Source organism: Haliotis rufescens, unplaced genomic scaffold (assembly GCF_023055435.1).
Source record: "Haliotis rufescens isolate VD_foot unplaced genomic scaffold, xgHalRufe1.0.p SCAF_34, whole genome shotgun sequence".
NCBI classification, from domain to species: Eukaryota; Metazoa; Mollusca; class Gastropoda; order Lepetellida; family Haliotidae; genus Haliotis; species Haliotis rufescens.
In genome coordinates, this window is record NW_025964046.1 from 241,904 (window position 1) to 261,067 (window position 19,164).

General features: G+C 44.1%; 2 protein-coding genes across 3 annotated transcripts in view; one reads left to right on the forward strand and one right to left on the reverse strand.

Moving 5' to 3' along the window:
• Positions 1-487: 487 nt before the first annotated feature.
• On the reverse strand, positions 488-10,661 carry LOC125372028 (putative RNA exonuclease pqe-1). The gene is made up of 2 exons (XM_048380898.1): positions 10,601-10,661; positions 488-3,306 (listed from the first exon to the last, which is right to left on the reverse strand). The coding sequence occupies exons 1-2, from the start codon at positions 10,659-10,661 to the stop codon at positions 488-490; spliced, it is 2,880 nt and encodes a 959-aa protein (XP_048236855.1).
• A 1,025-nt stretch (positions 10,662-11,686) lies between these two features.
• The window catches only part of LOC124123828 (neural cell adhesion molecule L1-like), a 61,423-nt gene continuing 53,945 nt past the window's right edge, over positions 11,687-19,164 (forward strand). For both annotated transcript variants that reach the window (XM_048380967.1, XM_048380966.1), the window contains exons 1-4: positions 11,687-11,818; positions 14,744-14,897; positions 17,119-17,255; positions 18,365-18,539. In XM_048380967.1, the coding sequence (XP_048236924.1) occupies positions 11,755-11,818; positions 14,744-14,897; positions 17,119-17,255; positions 18,365-18,539 (530 nt within the window). In that variant the 5' untranslated portion in view covers positions 11,687-11,754. The remainder of the gene's footprint in view (positions 11,819-14,743; positions 14,898-17,118; positions 17,256-18,364; positions 18,540-19,164) is intronic.

The following is a 19,164-nucleotide window of genomic DNA, read 5'->3' on the forward strand; positions in this document are numbered from 1 at the left end:
CAGCATGATGTTAAGACATTATTGTCTTTGCTTGTGGGTTGTTAAATCATTTCTTAGTATCTTAGCATGATGTTCACAAAAGTACTGGTTGTCTGCGTGGTGTTGTCTCATGTTGTGTATGTATTGTATGTCTGAAAACCTCCTGTACTGTGTGCAACCATCATGTTAACATGTTGTACTGACCTTGTCCACGTATTAATAACTGGGTGGTTTCAAGCAAGTCTTCCTGTGTCTTACATGTGCTGTTAAATGGCATTTGATAGTACGAGCCTGTTTTTTTACAAACGGTGTCCTTTGATCACACGGAAATGGAAATTTGATGTGTTTTTTTTGCAAAATGTATGAATTCGAATGAAGTGATTCGAATGGGGAAGTGCAGACTCTCACAAACAGCATAACCCCTGGTTGTGTGCGCTGGTTGTGTGCGCTGGTTGTGTGCGCTGGTTGTGTGCGCTGGTTGTGAAATGTAATCAGTTTGACGCTACTGTTAACAGTCCACATACAGATCAAACTTACTCATCGTCGGGCGCTCTTGCTGGTTGTCAGACCCTCTTGCTAGTCGTTGGACACTCTTGGTGGTCGTTGTACACTCTTGCTGGGCGTTGTACACTCTTGCTGATCGTGTGGCGCTCTTGCTGGGCGTTGGGCACTCTTGCTGATCGTTGGACGCTCTTGCTGGGCGTTGGGCACTCTTGCTGATCGTCGGGCGCTCTTGCTGATCGTTGGACGCTCTTGCTGGGCGTTGGGCACTCTTGCTGATCGTTTGACGCTCTTGCTGATCGTTGGACGCACTTGCTGGGCGTTGGGCACTCTTGCTGATCGTTTGACGCTCTTGCTGATCGTTTGACGCTCTTGCTGGTCGTCGGACGCTCTTGCTGGTCGTCGGACGCTCTTGCTGATTGTCGGACACTCTTGCTGATTGTGGGACGCTCTTGCTGGTCTTCGGACATTCTTGCTGATCGTCTGAAAATTTACTGGTCGTATGGCACTCTGATCGTTGGACAATGTTGCCCTTCGTCGGACAATCATGATGGTCATCGGACGCTCTTGCCCTTCGCAGGACGCTCTTGTTGGTCGTCGGACACTCTTGTTGGTCGTCGGACACTCTTGTTGGTCGTCGGACTCTCTTGTTGGTCGTCGGACTCTCTTGTTGGTCGTCGGACACTCTTGTTGGTCGTCGGACACTCTTGTTGGTCGTCGGACTCTCTTGTTGGTCGTCGGACACTCTTGTTGGTCGTCGGACACTCTTGTTGGTCGTCGGACTCTCTTGTTGGTCGTCGGACTCTCTTGTTGGTCGTCGGACACTCTTGCTGGTCGTCGGACACTCTTGTTGGTCGTCGGACACTCTTGCTGGTCGTCGGACTCTCTTGTTGGTCGTCGGACACTCTTGTTTGTCGTCGGACTCTCTTGTTGGTCGTCGGACACTCTTGTTGGTCGTCGGACACTCTTGTTGGTCGTCGGACACTCTTGTTGGTCGTCGGACACTCTTGTTGGTCGTCGGACTCTCTTGTTGGTCGTCGGACACACTTGTTGGTCGTCGGACTCTCTTGTTGGTCGTCGGACACACTTGTTGGTCGTCGGACACTCTTGTTGGTCGTCGGACTCTCTTGTTGGTCGTCGGACACTCTTGCTGGTCGTCGGACACTCTTGCTGGTCGTCGGACACTCTTGCTGGTCGTCGGACTCTCTTGTTGGTCGTCGGACACTCTTGTTTGTCGTCGGACTCTCTTGTTGGTCGTCGGACACTCTTGTTGGTCGTCGGACACTCTTGTTGGTCGTCGGACACTCTTGTTGGTCGTCGGACACTCTTGTTGGTCGTCGGACTCTCTTGTTGGTCGTCGGACACACTTGTTGGTCGTCGGACTCTCTTGTTGGTCGTCGGACACACTTGTTGGTCGTCGGACACTCTTGTTGGTCGTCGGACACTCTTGTTGGTCGTCGGACACTCTTGTTGGTCGTCGGACACTCTTGTTGGTCGTCGGACTCTCTTGTTGGTCTGTTGGTCGTCGGACTCTCTTGTTGGTCGTCGGACACTCTTGTTGGTCGTCGGACTCTCTTGTTGGTCGTCGGACACACTTGTTGGTCGTCGGACTCTCTTGTTGGTCGTCGGACTCTCTTGTTGGTCGTCGGACTCTCTTGTTGGTCGTCGGACACTCTTGTTGGTCGTCGGACTCTCTTGTTGGTCGTCGGACACTCTTGTTGGTCGTCGGACTCTCTTGTTGGTCGTCGGACACTCTTGTTGGTCGTCGGACACTCTTGTTGGTCGTCGGACACTCTTGCTGGTCGTCGGACACTCTTGTTGGTCGTCGGACACTCTTGCTGGTCGTCGGACTCTCTTGTTGGTCGTCGGACACTCTTGTTTGTCGTCGGACTCTCTTGTTGGTCGTCGGACACTCTTGTTGGTCGTCGGACACTCTTGTTGGTCGTCGGACACTCTTGTTGGTCGTCGGACACTCTTGTTGGTCGTCGGACTCTCTTGTTGGTCGTCGGACACACTTGTTGGTCGTCGGACTCTCTTGTTGGTCGTCGGACACACTTGTTGGTCGTCGGACACTCTTGTTGGTCGTCGGACTCTCTTGTTGGTCGTCGGACACTCTTGCTGGTCGTCGGACACTCTTGCTGGTCGTCGGACACTCTTGCTGGTCGTCGGACTCTCTTGTTGGTCGTCGGACACTCTTGTTTGTCGTCGGACTCTCTTGTTGGTCGTCGGACACTCTTGTTGGTCGTCGGACACTCTTGTTGGTCGTCGGACACTCTTGTTGGTCGTCGGACACTCTTGTTGGTCGTCGGACTCTCTTGTTGGTCGTCGGACACACTTGTTGGTCGTCGGACTCTCTTGTTGGTCGTCGGACACACTTGTTGGTCGTCGGACACTCTTGTTGGTCGTCGGACACTCTTGTTGGTCGTCGGACACTCTTGTTGGTCGTCGGACACTCTTGTTGGTCGTCGGACTCTCTTGTTGGTCTGTTGGTCGTCGGACTCTCTTGTTGGTCGTCGGACACTCTTGTTGGTCGTCGGACTCTCTTGTTGGTCGTCGGACACACTTGTTGGTCGTCGGACTCTCTTGTTGGTCGTCGGACTCTCTTGTTGGTCGTCGGACTCTCTTGTTGGTCGTCGGACACTCTTGTTGGTCGTCGGACTCTCTTGTTGGTCGTCGGACACTCTTGTTGGTCGTCGGACTCTCTTGTTGGTCGTCGGACACTCTTGTTGGTCGTCGGACACTCTTGTTGGTCGTCGGACTCTCTTGTTGGTCGTCGGACTCTCTTGTTGGTCGTCAGACACTCTTGTTGGTCGTCGGATACTCTTGCTGGTAGTTGGGCAATCTTGCTGGTTGTCGGACACTCTTGCTGGTCGTCGGACACTCTTGTTGGTCGTCGGACACTCTTGTTGGTCGTCGGATACTCTTGCTGGTCGTCGTACACTCCAACCCGACCACTCACTCACCCACCAACCCGACCACTCACTGACCACCCAACCGGACCACTCAATCACCCTCCAACCCGACCACTCACTCACCCACCAACCCACCAATCCGACCACTCACTCACTCACCAACCCGACCACTCACTCACCCACCAACCCGACCACTCACTCACCCACAAACCCACCAACCCGACCACTCACTCAACCACCAATCCGACCACTCACTCACCCAACAACCCAACCACTAACTCACCCACCAACCCAACAACTCACTCACCCACCAACCGGACCACTCACTCACCCACCAACCCGACAACTCACCCACTCAACCCGACCACTCACTCACCAACCAACCCGACAACTCACCCACTCAACCCGACCACTCACTCACCAACCAACTCGACCACTCACTCACCCACCAACCCGACCACTCACTGACCAGCCAACTCGACCACTCACTCACCCACCAACCCGACCACTCACTCACCCACCAACCCGACCACTCACTCACCCACCAACCCGACCACTCACTCACCCACCAACCCGACCACTCACTCACCCACCAACCCACCAATCCGACCACTCACTCACCCACCAACCCGACCACTCACTCACCCACAAACCCACCAACCCGACCACTCACTCAACCACCAATCCGACCACTCACTCACACAACAACCCAACCACTAACTCACCCACCAACCCAACAACTCACTCACCCACACAACCGGACCACTCACTCACCCACCAACCCGAACATTCACTCACCCACAAACCCACCAACCCAACCTCTTACTCACCCACCAATCCCACCACTCACTCACCCAACAACCCAACCACTAACTCACCCACCAACTCTCACCCACCAACCAGACCACTCACTCACCCAACAACCCAACCACTAGCTCACCCACCAATCCGACCACTTCCTCACCCACTCAACCCGACCACTCACTCACCCACCAACCCGACAACTCACTCACCAACCAACCCGACCACTCACTCACCCACCAACAGTCCTAGACAGAAGAGCACTATTGAGACAATGTGTATATAGTCCCAGATAAGACAGGCACTATTGAGACAACGTGTGTACAGTCCCAGACAAGACAGGCACTATTGAGACAATGTGTATATAGTCCCTGACAAGACAAGCACTATTGAGACAATGTGTATATAGTCCCTGACAAGACAGACACTATTGAGACAATGTGTATATGGTCCCAGACAAGACAGGCACTATTGAGACAATGTGTATATAGTCCCTGACAAGACAAGCACTATTGAGACAATGTGTATATGGTCCCAGACAAGACAGGCACTATTGAGACAATGTGTATATGGTCCCAGACAAGACAGACACTATTGAGACAATGTGTGTACAGTCCCAGACAAGACAGGCACTATTGAGACAATGTGTATATGGTCCCAGACAAGACAGGCACTATTGAGACAATGTGTATATGGTCCCAGACAAGACAGGCACTATTGAGACAATGTGTATATGGTCCCAGACAAGACAGGCACTATTGAGACAATGTGTATATGGTCCCAGACAAGAGAGGCACTATTGAGACAATGTGTATATGGTCCCAGACAAGACAGGCACTATTGAGACAATGTGTATATAGTCCCTGACAAGACAAGCACTATTGAGACAATGTGTATATGGTCCCTGACAAGACAGACACTATTGAGACAATGTGTATATGGTCCCAGACAAGACAGGCACTATTGAGACAATGTGTATATAGTCCCTGACAAGACAAGCACTATTGAGACAATGTGTATATGGTCCCAGACAAGACAGGCACTATTGAGACAATGTGTATATGGTCCCAGACAAGACAGACACTATTGAGACAATGTGTGTACAGTCCCAGACAATACAGGCACTATTGAGACAATGTGTATATGGTCCCAGACAAGACAGGCACTATTGAGACAATGTGTATATAGTCCCTGACAAGACAAGCACTATTGAGACAATGTGTATATGGTCCCAGACAAGACAGGCACTATTGAGACAATGTGTATATGGTCCCAGACAAGAGATGCACTATTGAGACAATGTGTATATGGTCCCAGACAAGACAGGCACTATTGAGACAATGTGTATATAGTCCCTGACAAGACAAGCACTATTGAGACAATGTGTATATGGTCCCAGACAAGACAGACACTATTGAGACAATGTGTATATGGTCCCAGACAAGACAGGCACTATTGAGACAATGTGTATATAGTCCCTGACAAGACAGACACTATTGAGACAATGTGTATATGGTCCCAGACAAGACAGGCACTATTGAGACAATGTGTATATGGTCCCAGACAAGACAGGCACTATTGAGACAATGTGTATATGGTCCCTGACAAGACAGGCACTATTGAGACAATGTGTATATGGTCCCAGACAAGACAGGCACTATTGAGACAATGTGTATATGGTCCCTGACAAGACAGGCACTATTGAGACAATGTGTATATGGTCCCAGACAAGACAGGCACTATTGAGACAATGTGTATATAGTCCCTGACAAGACAAGCACTATTGAGACAATGTGTATATGGTCCCAGACAAGACAAGCACTATTGAGACAATGTGTATATGGTCCCAGACAAGACAGGCACTATTGAGACAATGTGTATATAGTCCCTGACAAGACAAGCACTATTGAGACAATGTGTATATGGTCCCAGACAAGACAGGCACTATTGAGACAATGTGTATATAGTCCCTGACAAGACAAGCACTATTGAGACAATGTGTATATGGTCCCAGACAAGACAGGCACTATTGAGACAATGTGTATATAGTCCCAGACAAGACAGGCACTATTGAGACAACGTGTGTACAGTCCCAGACAAGACAGACACAGGTCACACAATGTTAACTGACTTCATTATGACACAACCTGAATCGAGACAAATCAAACCGTCATGTTTTATTGAATTGCCCAGTGATAACTTATGGAAGGCAATTAATTCTGTGAAAACGCATATTTTTGTGACAGGCATTTCTCTCGCTCATCGAAACTGCTGCGTGCGTAAAATAAATACATATACCACTCACCTTTTGATAAGGAATTCCGATTACTCTGCAACACAGGACATTGACTAGTTTTATTATGTTAATGTATATGTTAAAAATATAATGAAGGTCAAAAGAAATCTCACCCAAGTTTAAAAACCCCAAAGGATAGAAATGTGAAGTAAAACGTATTGAAGGATCAAAATCTCAGCGCAATCAACATTTAAAATGATATACAGCATAACATGGCACAACAGTTGCGAGAATTGAAGTGGGGTAGAACAAAAAGCTTTTAACGTAATGGACAAAGGGCACATACATCTTAAATCGCATTAATAATTAATGAGTGACCACACCAAAAGCTCCCCGGCGCGTGGAAATGGTCAGTCGTCTGATGACGTCACGTGGGTTACGTCGCCATTGGAGTGCCTGGAAAAGTTCTTGTCAGTGTTTGTTTGTTGCTTTACGCGCACTCAGCAATATTCCAGCTATGTGGAACAGACAATCCGGTGATTGATATCATAAGCATGGGCCTTTTTACGGCAAGCATGGGTTGCTGATGACCTATTCTATCCCGGACCTTCGCGGATCGATTCACACAGTAATGATAGGGAACATGTGTATATAAGGGGTTTTGCTTGTACCGTACATATAGTAATGATAGGGAACATGTGTATATAAGTGGTTTTGCTTGTACCGTACATGTAGTAATGATAGGGAACATGTGTATATAAGTGGTTTTGCTGGTACCGTACATATAGTAATGATGGGGAACATGTGTATATAAGTGGTTTTGCTTGTACCGTACATATTGTAATGACAGGGAACATGTGTATATAAGTGGTTTTGCTGGTGCCGTACATATAGTAATGATAGGGAACATGTGTATATAAGTGGTTTTGCTGGTACCGTACATATAGTAATGATAGGGAACATGTGTATATAAGTGGTTTTGCTTGTACCGTACATATAGTAATGATAGGGAACATGTGTATATAAGTGGTTTTGCCTGTACCGTACATATAGTAATGATAGGGAACATGTGTATATAAGTGGTTTTGCTTGTACCGTACATATAGTAATGATAGGGAACATGTGTATATAAGTGGTTTTGCTGGTACCGTACATATAGTAATGATAGGGAACATGTGTATATAAGTGGTTTGCTTGTACCGTACATATAGTAATGATAGGGAACATGTGTATATAAGTGGTTTTGCTTGTACCGTACATATAGTAATGATAGGGAACATGTGTATATAAGTGGTTTTGCTGGTACCGTACAAATAGTACTGATAGGGAACATGTGTATATAAGTGGTTTTGCTGGTACCGTACATATAGTAATGATAGGGAACATGTGTATATAAGTGGTTTTGCTGGTACCGTACATATAGTAATGATAGGGAACATGTGTATATAAGTGGTTTTGCTTGTACCGTACATATAGTAATGATAGGGAACATGTGTATATAAGTGGTTTTGCTGGTACCGTACACATAGTATTGATAGGGAACAGGTGTATATAAGTGGTTTTGCTGGTACCGTACATATAGTAATGATAGGGAACATGTGTATATAAGTGGTTTTGCTGGTACCGTACACATAGTATTGATAGGGAACATGTGTATATAAGTGGTTTTGCTGGTACCGTACATATAGTAATGATAGGGAACATGTGTATATAAGTGGTTTTGCCTGTACCGTACATATTGTAATGATAGGGAACATGTGTTTATAAGTGGTTTTGCTTGTACTGTACATATAGTAATGATAGGGTACATGTGTATATAAGTGGTTTTGCTTGTACCGTACATATTGTAATGACAGGGAACATGTGTATATAAGTGGTTTTGCTGGTGCCGTACATATAGTAATGATAGGGAACATGTGTATATAAGTGGTTTTGCTTGTACCGTACATATAGTAATGACAGGGAACATGTGTATATAAGTGGTTTTGCTGGTACCGTACATATAGTAATGATAGGGAACATGTGTATATAAGTGGTTTTGCTGGTACCGTACATATAGTAATGATAGGGAACATGTGTATATGTTACAGGAAACAAGTATAATCAGTGATTAAGTCTAATAACTGGAAATTTCAGTGATTATGTCTAATAACTGATTCACTCGGTGGTTATATCTAATTACTGAAATCTTCAGTAATTAGACATAATCACTGAAATGAACCAAGGGATTTTATACTTGTTTACTGAAAGCATATTCCTGACTTTTTATAATAACTTGTGAGAAGGCTTCATAATCCTGTCCTTAGCCAATCTCCTGTAAACAAACAGAATCATTGCGTCAAGCGGTTCAACTTGACTCAGTCTGTTGTGGTCAAGGCTTTGTAAGGTGTAATTGTGTTGGAACTAAACGGTGTCAGACCAATCGCTGCAAATGTTTTAAGGCCAAGACGCAATGTAATTCTAGATCTTATTCAAGTCTTTCATGTGCAAACAAACATTCCTGAGTGTCCATCTAACTGCTATTTGTCATACCATTCATGTCATACCATTCACGTAATACCATTTTATGAAATAAAAGATTGAACTGTTTAAGCTTATTTTTGTGATATAGGTATCTGGTTACAGGAGGTTGTATTTACTTTGATAGCTAATCTAATTTCAAAACTAGCACACATTATAAAAACAAGGCAGGAATATGCTTTCAGTAAACAAGTATAAAATCCCTTGGTTCATTTCAGTGATTATGTCTAATTACTGAAGATTTCAGTAATTAGACATAACCACCGAGTGAATCAGTTATTAGACATAATCACTGAAATTTTCAGTCATTAGACTTAATCACTGATTATACTTGTTTCCTGTAACATATATAAGTGGTTTTGCTGGTACCGTACATATAGTAATAAAAGGGAACATGTGTATATAAGTGGTTTTCTTGTACCGTACATATAGTATTGATAGGGAACATGTGTATATAAGTGGTTTTGCTTGTACCGTACATATAGTATTGATAGGGAACATGTGTATATAAGTGGTTTTGCTTGTACCGTACATATAGTATTGATAGGGAACATGTGTATATAAGTGGTTTTGCTTGTACCGTACATATAGTATTGATAGGGAACATGTGTATATAAGTGGTTTTGCTTGTACCGTACATATAGTATTGATAGGGAACATGTGTATATAAGTGGTTTTGCTTGTACCGTACATATAGTATTGATAGGGAACATGTGTATATAAGTGGTTTTGCTTGTACCGTACATATAGTATTGATAGGGAACATGTGTATATAAGTGGTTTTGCTTGTACCGTACATATAGTATTGATAGGGAACATGTGTATATAAGTGGTTTTGCTTGTACCGTACATATAGTAATGATAGGGAACGTGTATTTATCATCCAAAACTGGCTCCCACAGGAGATATCGCTTCGGTGTAGATATCGCTGCAATGAAATTGCATCACATTGCTTTGCAGACCATTGTGACGTCATTGGTTACCATGATGTCACAATCGTAATGCTTATTGCTGTCTACAAACTGAAAAAGGTGGAAGAATGATGTCATAAATAAAATCAAAAATCAAATATATCAACGTATATCAACTCGTTGATAAAAGTGGAAAAACTTGCCATGAGTTTTTTCCACTTTCATCAGCTTTTGTTGATAAATTTGATATCAATAAAACCTGAGGGTGAGATTTTCTACATACACTCTCCAAGGAAAGAAACGCACAAGTAGTATGCAGTTCATTGAACCTTACTACACAAAACCTCCGGTATAAAAATTGGATATATGTTATTGGAAACTGTTGGTGGCCTGACGCGTCAAAATGCTGCCATTATCGATTTGCAATGTCTTAAACGTAATTGTTTTCACTCTTGTTAAAAAATGTCATGGTGGATAATAATTTGTCATTCAATGGCCAACATTTTTAAGTTCGAAAATGCCGAGACTCAGCGCTGCCGATCAGAACGTCGCCACAGGACGTATCCAAAGAGGGGAATCGCAGTCGTTTGTTGCACGCCATTTCAACGTCCACCACAGCACCATTTGCCACCTTTGTGGCCGATACACACAGCTCAATTCCACTGAAGACCGTCCGAGAACAGGCCGCCCAAGAGTTACCACCCCTGCACAGGATCGTTACATTCGACTGTTTCACCTACGGAGACTGCAGGACGCATCCCTGGTTTGAGGGGGATATCGGACAAGACCGTCAGTAACCATCTTCGCGAGGCGGGAATCCCACCCAGAAGACCAGTTATCGTCCCTGTTTTGCAACAGATCCCTCGACAGCGACGCTTGCGTTAGTGTGATACCTTACAGCCTTGAAATTTGAGAAACAGGAGACGAGTGTGGTTTAGCGATAAATCACGATTTCTTCTTCGCCGGAAGACAACGTGTTTATCGTCGTCGAAATGAGCGTTACGCCCACATTGTGTACGTGAATTCGACAAATTCGGTGGCGGTAGTGTAATGGTGTGGGAGGCCAACATTAAGAGATCTGATTTGGTTGTGGTTCAGTGAGATTTGATAGCAAATCGCTCCATGAATCAAATTCTTCAACCCCACCTTCTTCCAATCATTGACCGCCAGAGGGAGCTGTTTCAACAGGACAACGCCCCACTGCACACAGCTCGTGTCACGATTGACTACCCCCATAATGCCAACATCGACGACTTACCCTGGCCGTCGAGATCTACAGATCTCAACCCAATCGAACACCTCTGGGATAAACTCGTTCGATGTTTACGTCAACGTCAGAACACGCCGCAGACACTCCCACAACTGGCCAACGCGTTACAAGCAGAATGGCGCAGAGTTACGCAGGACAGAACTCGTACACTTATCCAGTCAGTGCAGAGGAGATGCAGAGCCGAGACTGTTGCCCGGGCGGTCACACGAGATACTGAGTTCAGCGTATTCTCGTGGCCTTATGTGACATGACAATGAACATTTTTCAATGCCTTTGTACAACGACAACATGTGACTGTCGAGCTCCAAAATTTCATATTTGTATCCGTGATATCAAACTAAATATATCGACTTTATTAGGTACAATAAATTTACTAAAAATCTACCTGTGCGTTTCTTTTTTTGAAGAGTGTAATATGAGTTTGGGTTTCAAATATCCTGTAGACGGCTGACCTTGTTATCGTCATCGTCAACTACGTGGTTGACATTTGAAGGGCAAAACGACTGACTCCATCACTAACCACTTCCTACACATATCGTGCTTAACACACTTGACACTTGACATGTACTTAACACACTTCTCATTCCAAGCTCGTGAACAACCACGTGACGTGCAGTTCACAACATGGCGGACGTTGACATGCAGCATCTGCTGCTATTGGTAATATGTTTGGGCCCCCTTGCTGTGTGTAAGTACAGTTTAATTTCAAAGACGATTTTCGATTCCGTTATTTCTGTACAGAGTGGATTCATCACTTCGAATATTGGAAACGTGAACCTAGTTTTTAGAAATTGGGAAATATTATTCACAGAGTAAGAAGTTCCATGAACTATTTGCTGCTTGTGTATTTCGGCATGCTTGTGATATTGATCATATCTGTGGCCTAATGTCATAGCTTTAGTTGTTTCATATTATTTGAAACAGATTTCTGCAGTTACCCACCTAATATTGAATCTGAAATCTTTTTTTCATGTTATGTGAAAATAACCATACCTTTGTGTTTCTGAGTAAAGGGTGATGAGCGCACACAAACGCACTTCTTGTTGCGAGCTCGTCTGACCCGAAAATCCGTCGTTCATTTTCGACTTCTCTGAAATGCATTAGGCTTGATGTATTGAGCTGAAACTTGGTGTAGTTATCTGTTACTATAAGGGAGTCTAGTTTGTTCAAGTCATCTAAATCGAATTTTCAATATGGCTGCAATTTAGCCATCTTTAATTTGAAGGACCGCCTCCGTTGTCTAGTGGTAGAGCGTCCGCCCGGAGAGCGGAAGGTCTGGGGTTCGATCCCCGGCCGCATCATACCAAGAGACGGTAAAAGATGGTACTTGTTGTTACCCTGTCTAGCGCTCGGCATTAAGGGGCTAAAACAAGGACTGGTCGGCTCGGAGTCAGTATACTGTGTCTGAGTGGGGTATTCATGTTAAACTGCGGCATGTTATCTCAGTGAGCTAGCAATATAAATCAGCATCAGTCCGGACTGGTACAAGCAGCCACACACACACGTGCAAGCACGTCGCTATATAAGTGCAATAATCTTTGACGCGACGTTAAACCCCATTTCACCTCACCCCACCTTTAATTTGAAAAAAAGCGTCAGTGAAAGGACCAGTGACGTGAAACTTGGTGGCAGAGCAAATAACCCTCTCAGTGAAAATTATATGAGTGAAAACCAGTGATGACACGAGGTGTTCGCGGATTGGTTAAACATGACCTGCTCTACCCGTAGCATCTGTCATCCACAGTTTGCTTAAAAAATGTGTGTAAGATGAAATTAAATTAAATTAAATTAAAGATTGCTAACTTGCAGCCATATTGAAATTTCGATTTTGATGACTTGAACAAACAAGGCTCCCTTATATACTGAACCGCAAAAGAAACCTTTATAGCTGATTTGTGTTTGCTTATTGCTCTTGCTGATTGCTTGCGTTTTAGCTCGAGTAGAGACCGGGGGCCCAGTCAACTAAGGCTGGGCATGGGTGCATGTCTTAGGCGTGCCAAAAACCTATGATCGCGGGTTCGAATCCAGGTTCGCCCTGTTTATGCTTTTAGATTTACCAGCACCATAACTGTGGTCGCGAGTCTCACCAAATAGGATAATGTTTCTGTCCAATATTACTTCGGGCGTTCCTCCCACATCAAGCTGACACGCCGTGATTTAATTGAAAGACCGTTCATAGCAGCGTTTAATGCAAGTCACTCATGCAACATTAAATTGACAAGCCGTTCTTGAACTGAAATATTGTTAAATGCGACATAAAACCAAACTCACTTACTTCTCAAGCTGAGACACAGTGATATAACTGGAATACTGTTCAAAGCGACGTTAAACCCAACTCACTTACTCCTCCATCATCAAGCCGACACACCGTCACAGAACTAAAATACTGCTCAAAGCGGCGTTAAACCCAACTTACTTACAAACTACGAAGTTTGGTGGAGACACCAGTGAATAGTAAACTGTTATCGATGTACTGATGTTATTATTTATTTTCATGAGATCAGTAAGTGTTTTAATGCAATCAATGTATCTGTTAATATCAATGTGCTGATACAGTTAAGTAATGATAAAAGATAATTATTCAAATCATAATAATAAAACTGAATTAATGTACAGTAAACTACGGTTATAACGAACTCAAAGGGACTAAGGGACTACTAATTTTAGTTCGTTATAACCGTTTTTCGTTATAAGTACATACACAGCATGACTACAGCAAGTAGTCGGGACCAAAAAGTAAGTTCGTTATATCCGTCAGTTCGTTATAAGCGTGTTCGTTATAACCGTAGTTTACTGTACATCATTAATTAATTTAATAACAACAGTAATGCTTAATTCATTAATATATGTAATCCCTTTCACGAAATTTATTCAAAGATAATTTCAGGAATTCGGTTTCTTATTTCAGTATGTTATTTACAGGTATAATGAACTGACTTTATATCAGTAACTGGTTTGAAGATATCATTGTAAGTATTGTTATAAAACTGATATAGACCGCCTCCGTGGTCTAGTGGTAGAGCGTGCGCCCGGAGAACGGAAGGTCCGGGGTTCGATCCCCGACCGCGTCATACCAAATGACGTTAAAAGATGGTACTTGTTGTTACCCTGTCTGGCGCTCGGCATTTAGGGGCTAAAACAAGGACTGGTCGGCTCGGAGTCAGTATACTGTGTCTGAGTGGGGTATTCATGTTAAACTGCGGCATGGTATCTCAGTGAGCTAGCACTATAAATCGGCATCAGTCCGGACCAGTACAAGCAGCCACACACACACACACATACGTACATGCACGTCGCTATATAAGTGCAATAATCTTTGACGCGACGTGAAACCCCATTTCACCTCACCTATAAAACTGATATGATGAATTCTTTTAGGCTATGGGGGCATTAGGTAGCATTGTGGTTAATGCGTTCGCACGTCACGCCGAAGGCCCGGGTTCGATTCCTAAAATGTGTGCAATGTTTGAAGCCCATTTCTGGTGTCCCCCGTCGTAATTGTGCTGGAATATTGCTAAACGCGGCGTAAAATCACACTCACTCGCACTCATTTTAAGGATATCATTAATTAATTTCACGATACCATTAGATATTTACTGATTTTCCATTTCAGGTGCCCAAAAACTTGTGATGAATCCACCAGAGCCAACTATCAGAGTGACACGACCGTTTGGACTGTCCTGTCATGTCACGGGGGTTCCATGGAACCACGACGTTAAGGTTGAATGGTTGGACCCTGACGGGGAAGTCATTGACTCTTATGACAGGTAAACATTAGGTGGTGGCGTCATCACTGTCTTGTCATATCGCGGGGGTTCCATGGAAACAAGACGTTAAGGTTGAATGGTTGGACCCTGACGGGGAAGTCATTGACTCTTATGACAGGTAAACATTAGGTGGTGGCGTCATCACTGTCTTGTCATATCGCGGGGGTTCCATGGAAACAAGACGTTAAGGTTGAATGGTTGGACCCTGACGGGGAAGTCATTGAGTTTTATGACAGGTAAACATTAGGTGGTGGCGTCATCACTGTCTTGTCATATCGCGGGGGTTCCATGGAAACAAGACGTTAAGGTTGAATGGTTGGACCCTGACGGGGAAGTCATTGAGTTTTATGACAGGTAAACATTAGGTGGTGGCGTCATCACTGTATTGTTATGTCACGGGGGTTCCAGGGAGCCAAGACGTTAAGTTTGAATGGTTGGACCCTGACGGGGAAGTCATTGACTCTTATGACAGGTAAACATTAGGTGGTGGCGTTCGACCCGTGAAGACCGGGTTAGAATAGGTCTTCAGCAACTCATGCTTGCTGTAAGAGGCGACTATGCGTGTCGTTAGAGGCGACTAAGGGGATCGGGTGGTCAGGTTTGCGTGGTTGATGCATGTCATCGTATCGCTTGATATTGATAGCCCGCTAACACACAGTATACTGACTCCGAGCCGACCAGTTCTTGTTTTAGCCCCTTAATGCCGAGCGCCAGACAGGGTAACAACAAGTAACGTCTTAACGTTTTACAAGCGGTATGATGCGATCGGGGTTCCATCCCCGGACCTTCCGCTCTCCGGCTAGAGCTCTACCACTAGACCACGGAGGCGGTCAGGTAAAAATTAGTGTCAATGATATACAATTGTCTTGTGGTCCGTGATCCTGTGTACCACACGCACGTCTCAAATTAAAGTTAAGCGACGCTGGTCTCGGCGAGTTGGTGGATGGGTGACCACGTGGTTGCTTGACTCCTTGACTCTATGGCCCTGAACCACATGTTTACCCAGCCATAAATGGGTACCCGGTCGGATGAGATGTAGACCTTAGTGAACCTCATACGGTACCTTGGTTTGTGTACTCCTCAGGGAGTGAGAAGAAATTGAGTGCTCACTGATCCAAAGACCTGGGCAATAGAACTGTAGCAATAGTGCTGTAGCAATAGTGCTGTAGCAATAGTAATGTAGCAATAGTACTGTAGCAATAGTGCTGTAGCGATAGTACTGTAGTGATAGTACTGTAGCGATAGTACTGTAGCAATAGTACTGTAGCAATAGTGCTGTAGCAATAGTACTGTAGCGATAGTATTGTAGCGATAGTACTGTAGCAATAGTAGCGTAGCAATAGTACTGTAGCAATAGAATTGTAGCGATAGTATTGTAGCGATAGTACTGTAGCAATAGTATTGTAGCAATAGTACTGTAGCAATAGTACTGTAGCGATAGTATTGTAGCGATAGTACTGTAGCAATAGTGCTGTAGCGATAGTACTGTAGCGATAGTATTGTAACGGTAGTACTGTAGCAATAGTACTGTAGCGATAATATTGTAGCGATAGTACTGTAGCAATAGTAATGTAGCAATAGTACTGTAGCAATAGTACTGTAGCGATAGTATTGTAGCGATAGTACTGTAGCGATAGTATTGTAGCTATAGTACTGTAGCGATAGTACTGTAGCAATAGTATTGTAGCAAAAGTACTCTAGCAATTGTACTGTACCGATAGTACTGTAGCAATAGTACTGTAGCGATAGTACTGTAGCGATATAGTACTGTAGCAATGGCACTGTAGCGATAGTACTGTATCGATAGTACTGTATCGATAGTACTGTAGCGATAGTACTGTAGCAATAGTACTGTAGCGATAGTACTGTAGCGATAGTACTGTAGCAATAGTACTGTAGCAATAGTACTGTAGCAATAGTACTGTAGCGATAGTACTGTAGTGATAGTACTGTAGCAATGGCACTGTAGCAGTAGTACTGTAGCAATAGTACTGTAGCGATAGTGCTGTAGCGACATGAACATTCACCTGATCAGTTACAAATGGATTTCATATTTTATCAACCAACCCATTCATAATGCGTGCGTGCGAGTACCCGCGTGTGTGTGTCTAGCGATATAACGTCAGTTCCTTAACTAATCGAGTATGGACCAGTGATTGACATGACGAACATCGATCCACGCTATTGGGATACGACTTGACTTCTTTGACTTGTCTTTTAGGAGACTCTACGACAGTCCTTACATGGTGATCTTTATGGAATCTTGGCGCGATGATGTGAAAGAAACGGGAAACTATACGTGCAGAGCAACAATCGGGGGAAAGACTTTGGAAAAGTCTACATGGATCTACTTCTCAGGTAAATTGTAGTCAATCTCCAAATACAACGAACGAGATTCGAACCCGTACGACAAACCCCTACATGTTGGTTATCTCATCCCTAAATACACAGAACTTGTCATTTTTGTAACCATTTTGCCAAATTTTACTAAAGAAAAATTGATATGCGTTTTCAAATTGTCAGTATGTTTTGTGAAAGAAACAATTTAATTTTGTGGCCATTTTGCCAAATATTCCCAAAAATTGAAAATGTGTTTTCAAAATGTTTCAGTATGTATTACCCATAGCCATTGATTCTGCGTGCAAATGGATGTATGATGGCTCGTGCCAATCTAGACTAATGCCAGTACGTTCTCTTGTTGTAAATGTAACATTGCTTTGTAGTCTCTGATATATACTGCTGTCTTTCCTGTATGTTAACTCCCACGTTTGTTCCGTTCCTATACTATAACAGTTAGCCTGTTTTCAAAACTCTGCGATAACGGTGATATTACAGTCTTTGCTGTATGTTAACTCCCACGTTGGTTCCTTCCCCATACTATAACAGTTAGACTGTTTACTAAACTCTGCGGTAACGGTGATATTACAGTCTTTGCTGTATGTTAACTTCCACGTTTGTTCCGTTCCTAAACTATAACAGTTAGACTGTTTACAAAACTCTGCGGTAACGGTGATATTACAGTCTTTCCTGTATGTTAACTTCCACCTTTGGTTTGTTTACTTCTTCAGTACTTGAACATCTAGGATATTTATCTCTTGTGAAACTTGAGGTACACGTATTTCTTTCAGGTATTTTCAAAACACACCACGTGACCTGAACCTCACCATCCCCTCCAAAATCTGAATATCAAATGGTCGTTTTGGTATACAGAAATTGTTCTATACCTCACCCGTCAGCTCATTCAACATGTCGCGGAAGGTGCAGCAATTGACTTAGGATCATGGGTTCGAATCCCGGTTCGCCCCGATTATGTTTCTAGATATATCAGCACCATACTTCGGGCTTTCCTCCCACATTAAAGTGACGCGCCGTGATACAACTGGAATACTGTTCGAAGCGGCGTCAAACCCAACTCACGCACTTACTCAAATATGCTAGATTCTACCATACGTGATCTGATATTTCAGATGTCCCAGCCGTCGGTATCTATCCAATTGATAGTAATAACAGTGTATCGAGGATCCAAGGAACAGGAAAACTTGCCCTTACCTGTAAAGCCACAGGATTGTCTGCATCGGACACCAAGATAGAATGGCTGGATACCAACAACAAAACCATTGGTCATGCTCTTAAACCCGGCAGGTAATCTTACATCATAATATTCTGCATCTACACTTCAGTCCTTCTGCTTCACGATCACTTACCCTGATACACATGGTTTACATCACACCATTCTGCTTCTATACTCGGGGGCACGGGTGGCCAAGTCGTCCAGGGCGCCGCGATTTGCTGTGCAGAGTTACGTCTCTTGGGCACACCAGAAACCTATGATTGTGGGTTCGAATCCCGGTTCGCCCCGTTTATGTTTCTAGGTTTGTCAGCACCATACCCGTGTTCGTTGTATAAATCTGAGACCTGCATCACTTCGGGCTTTCCTCCCTCATTAAGCTGATACGCCGTGATATAATTGTAACACCGTTCAAAACGGTGCTTCAAGATTTCTGCCACTGATATACATACGTATTTTACATCACAAGATTCTGCATCTATACTCCAATCCTTCTGCTTCCAGACGTCTGCCACTGATATACATAGTTTACATCACAAGTTTCTGCATGTATACTCCAATCCTTCTGCTTCCAGATCTCTGCCACTGATATACATAGTTTACATCACAAGATTCTGCATCTATACTCCAATCCTTCTGCTTCCAGACGTCTGCCACTGATATACATAGTTTACATCACAAGTTTCTGCATCTATACTC

Coding starts and splice junctions, on each gene's coding strand:
- LOC125372028 (XM_048380898.1), bottom strand. CDS start 10,661: ATGGTTACTGACGGTCTTGTCCGATATCCCCCTCAAACCAGGGATGCG. Junction 3,307..10,600: donor GGATGCGTCCTGCAGTCTCC/GTAGGTGAAACA, acceptor CCCAACTACCAG/CAAGAGTATCCGACGACCAA.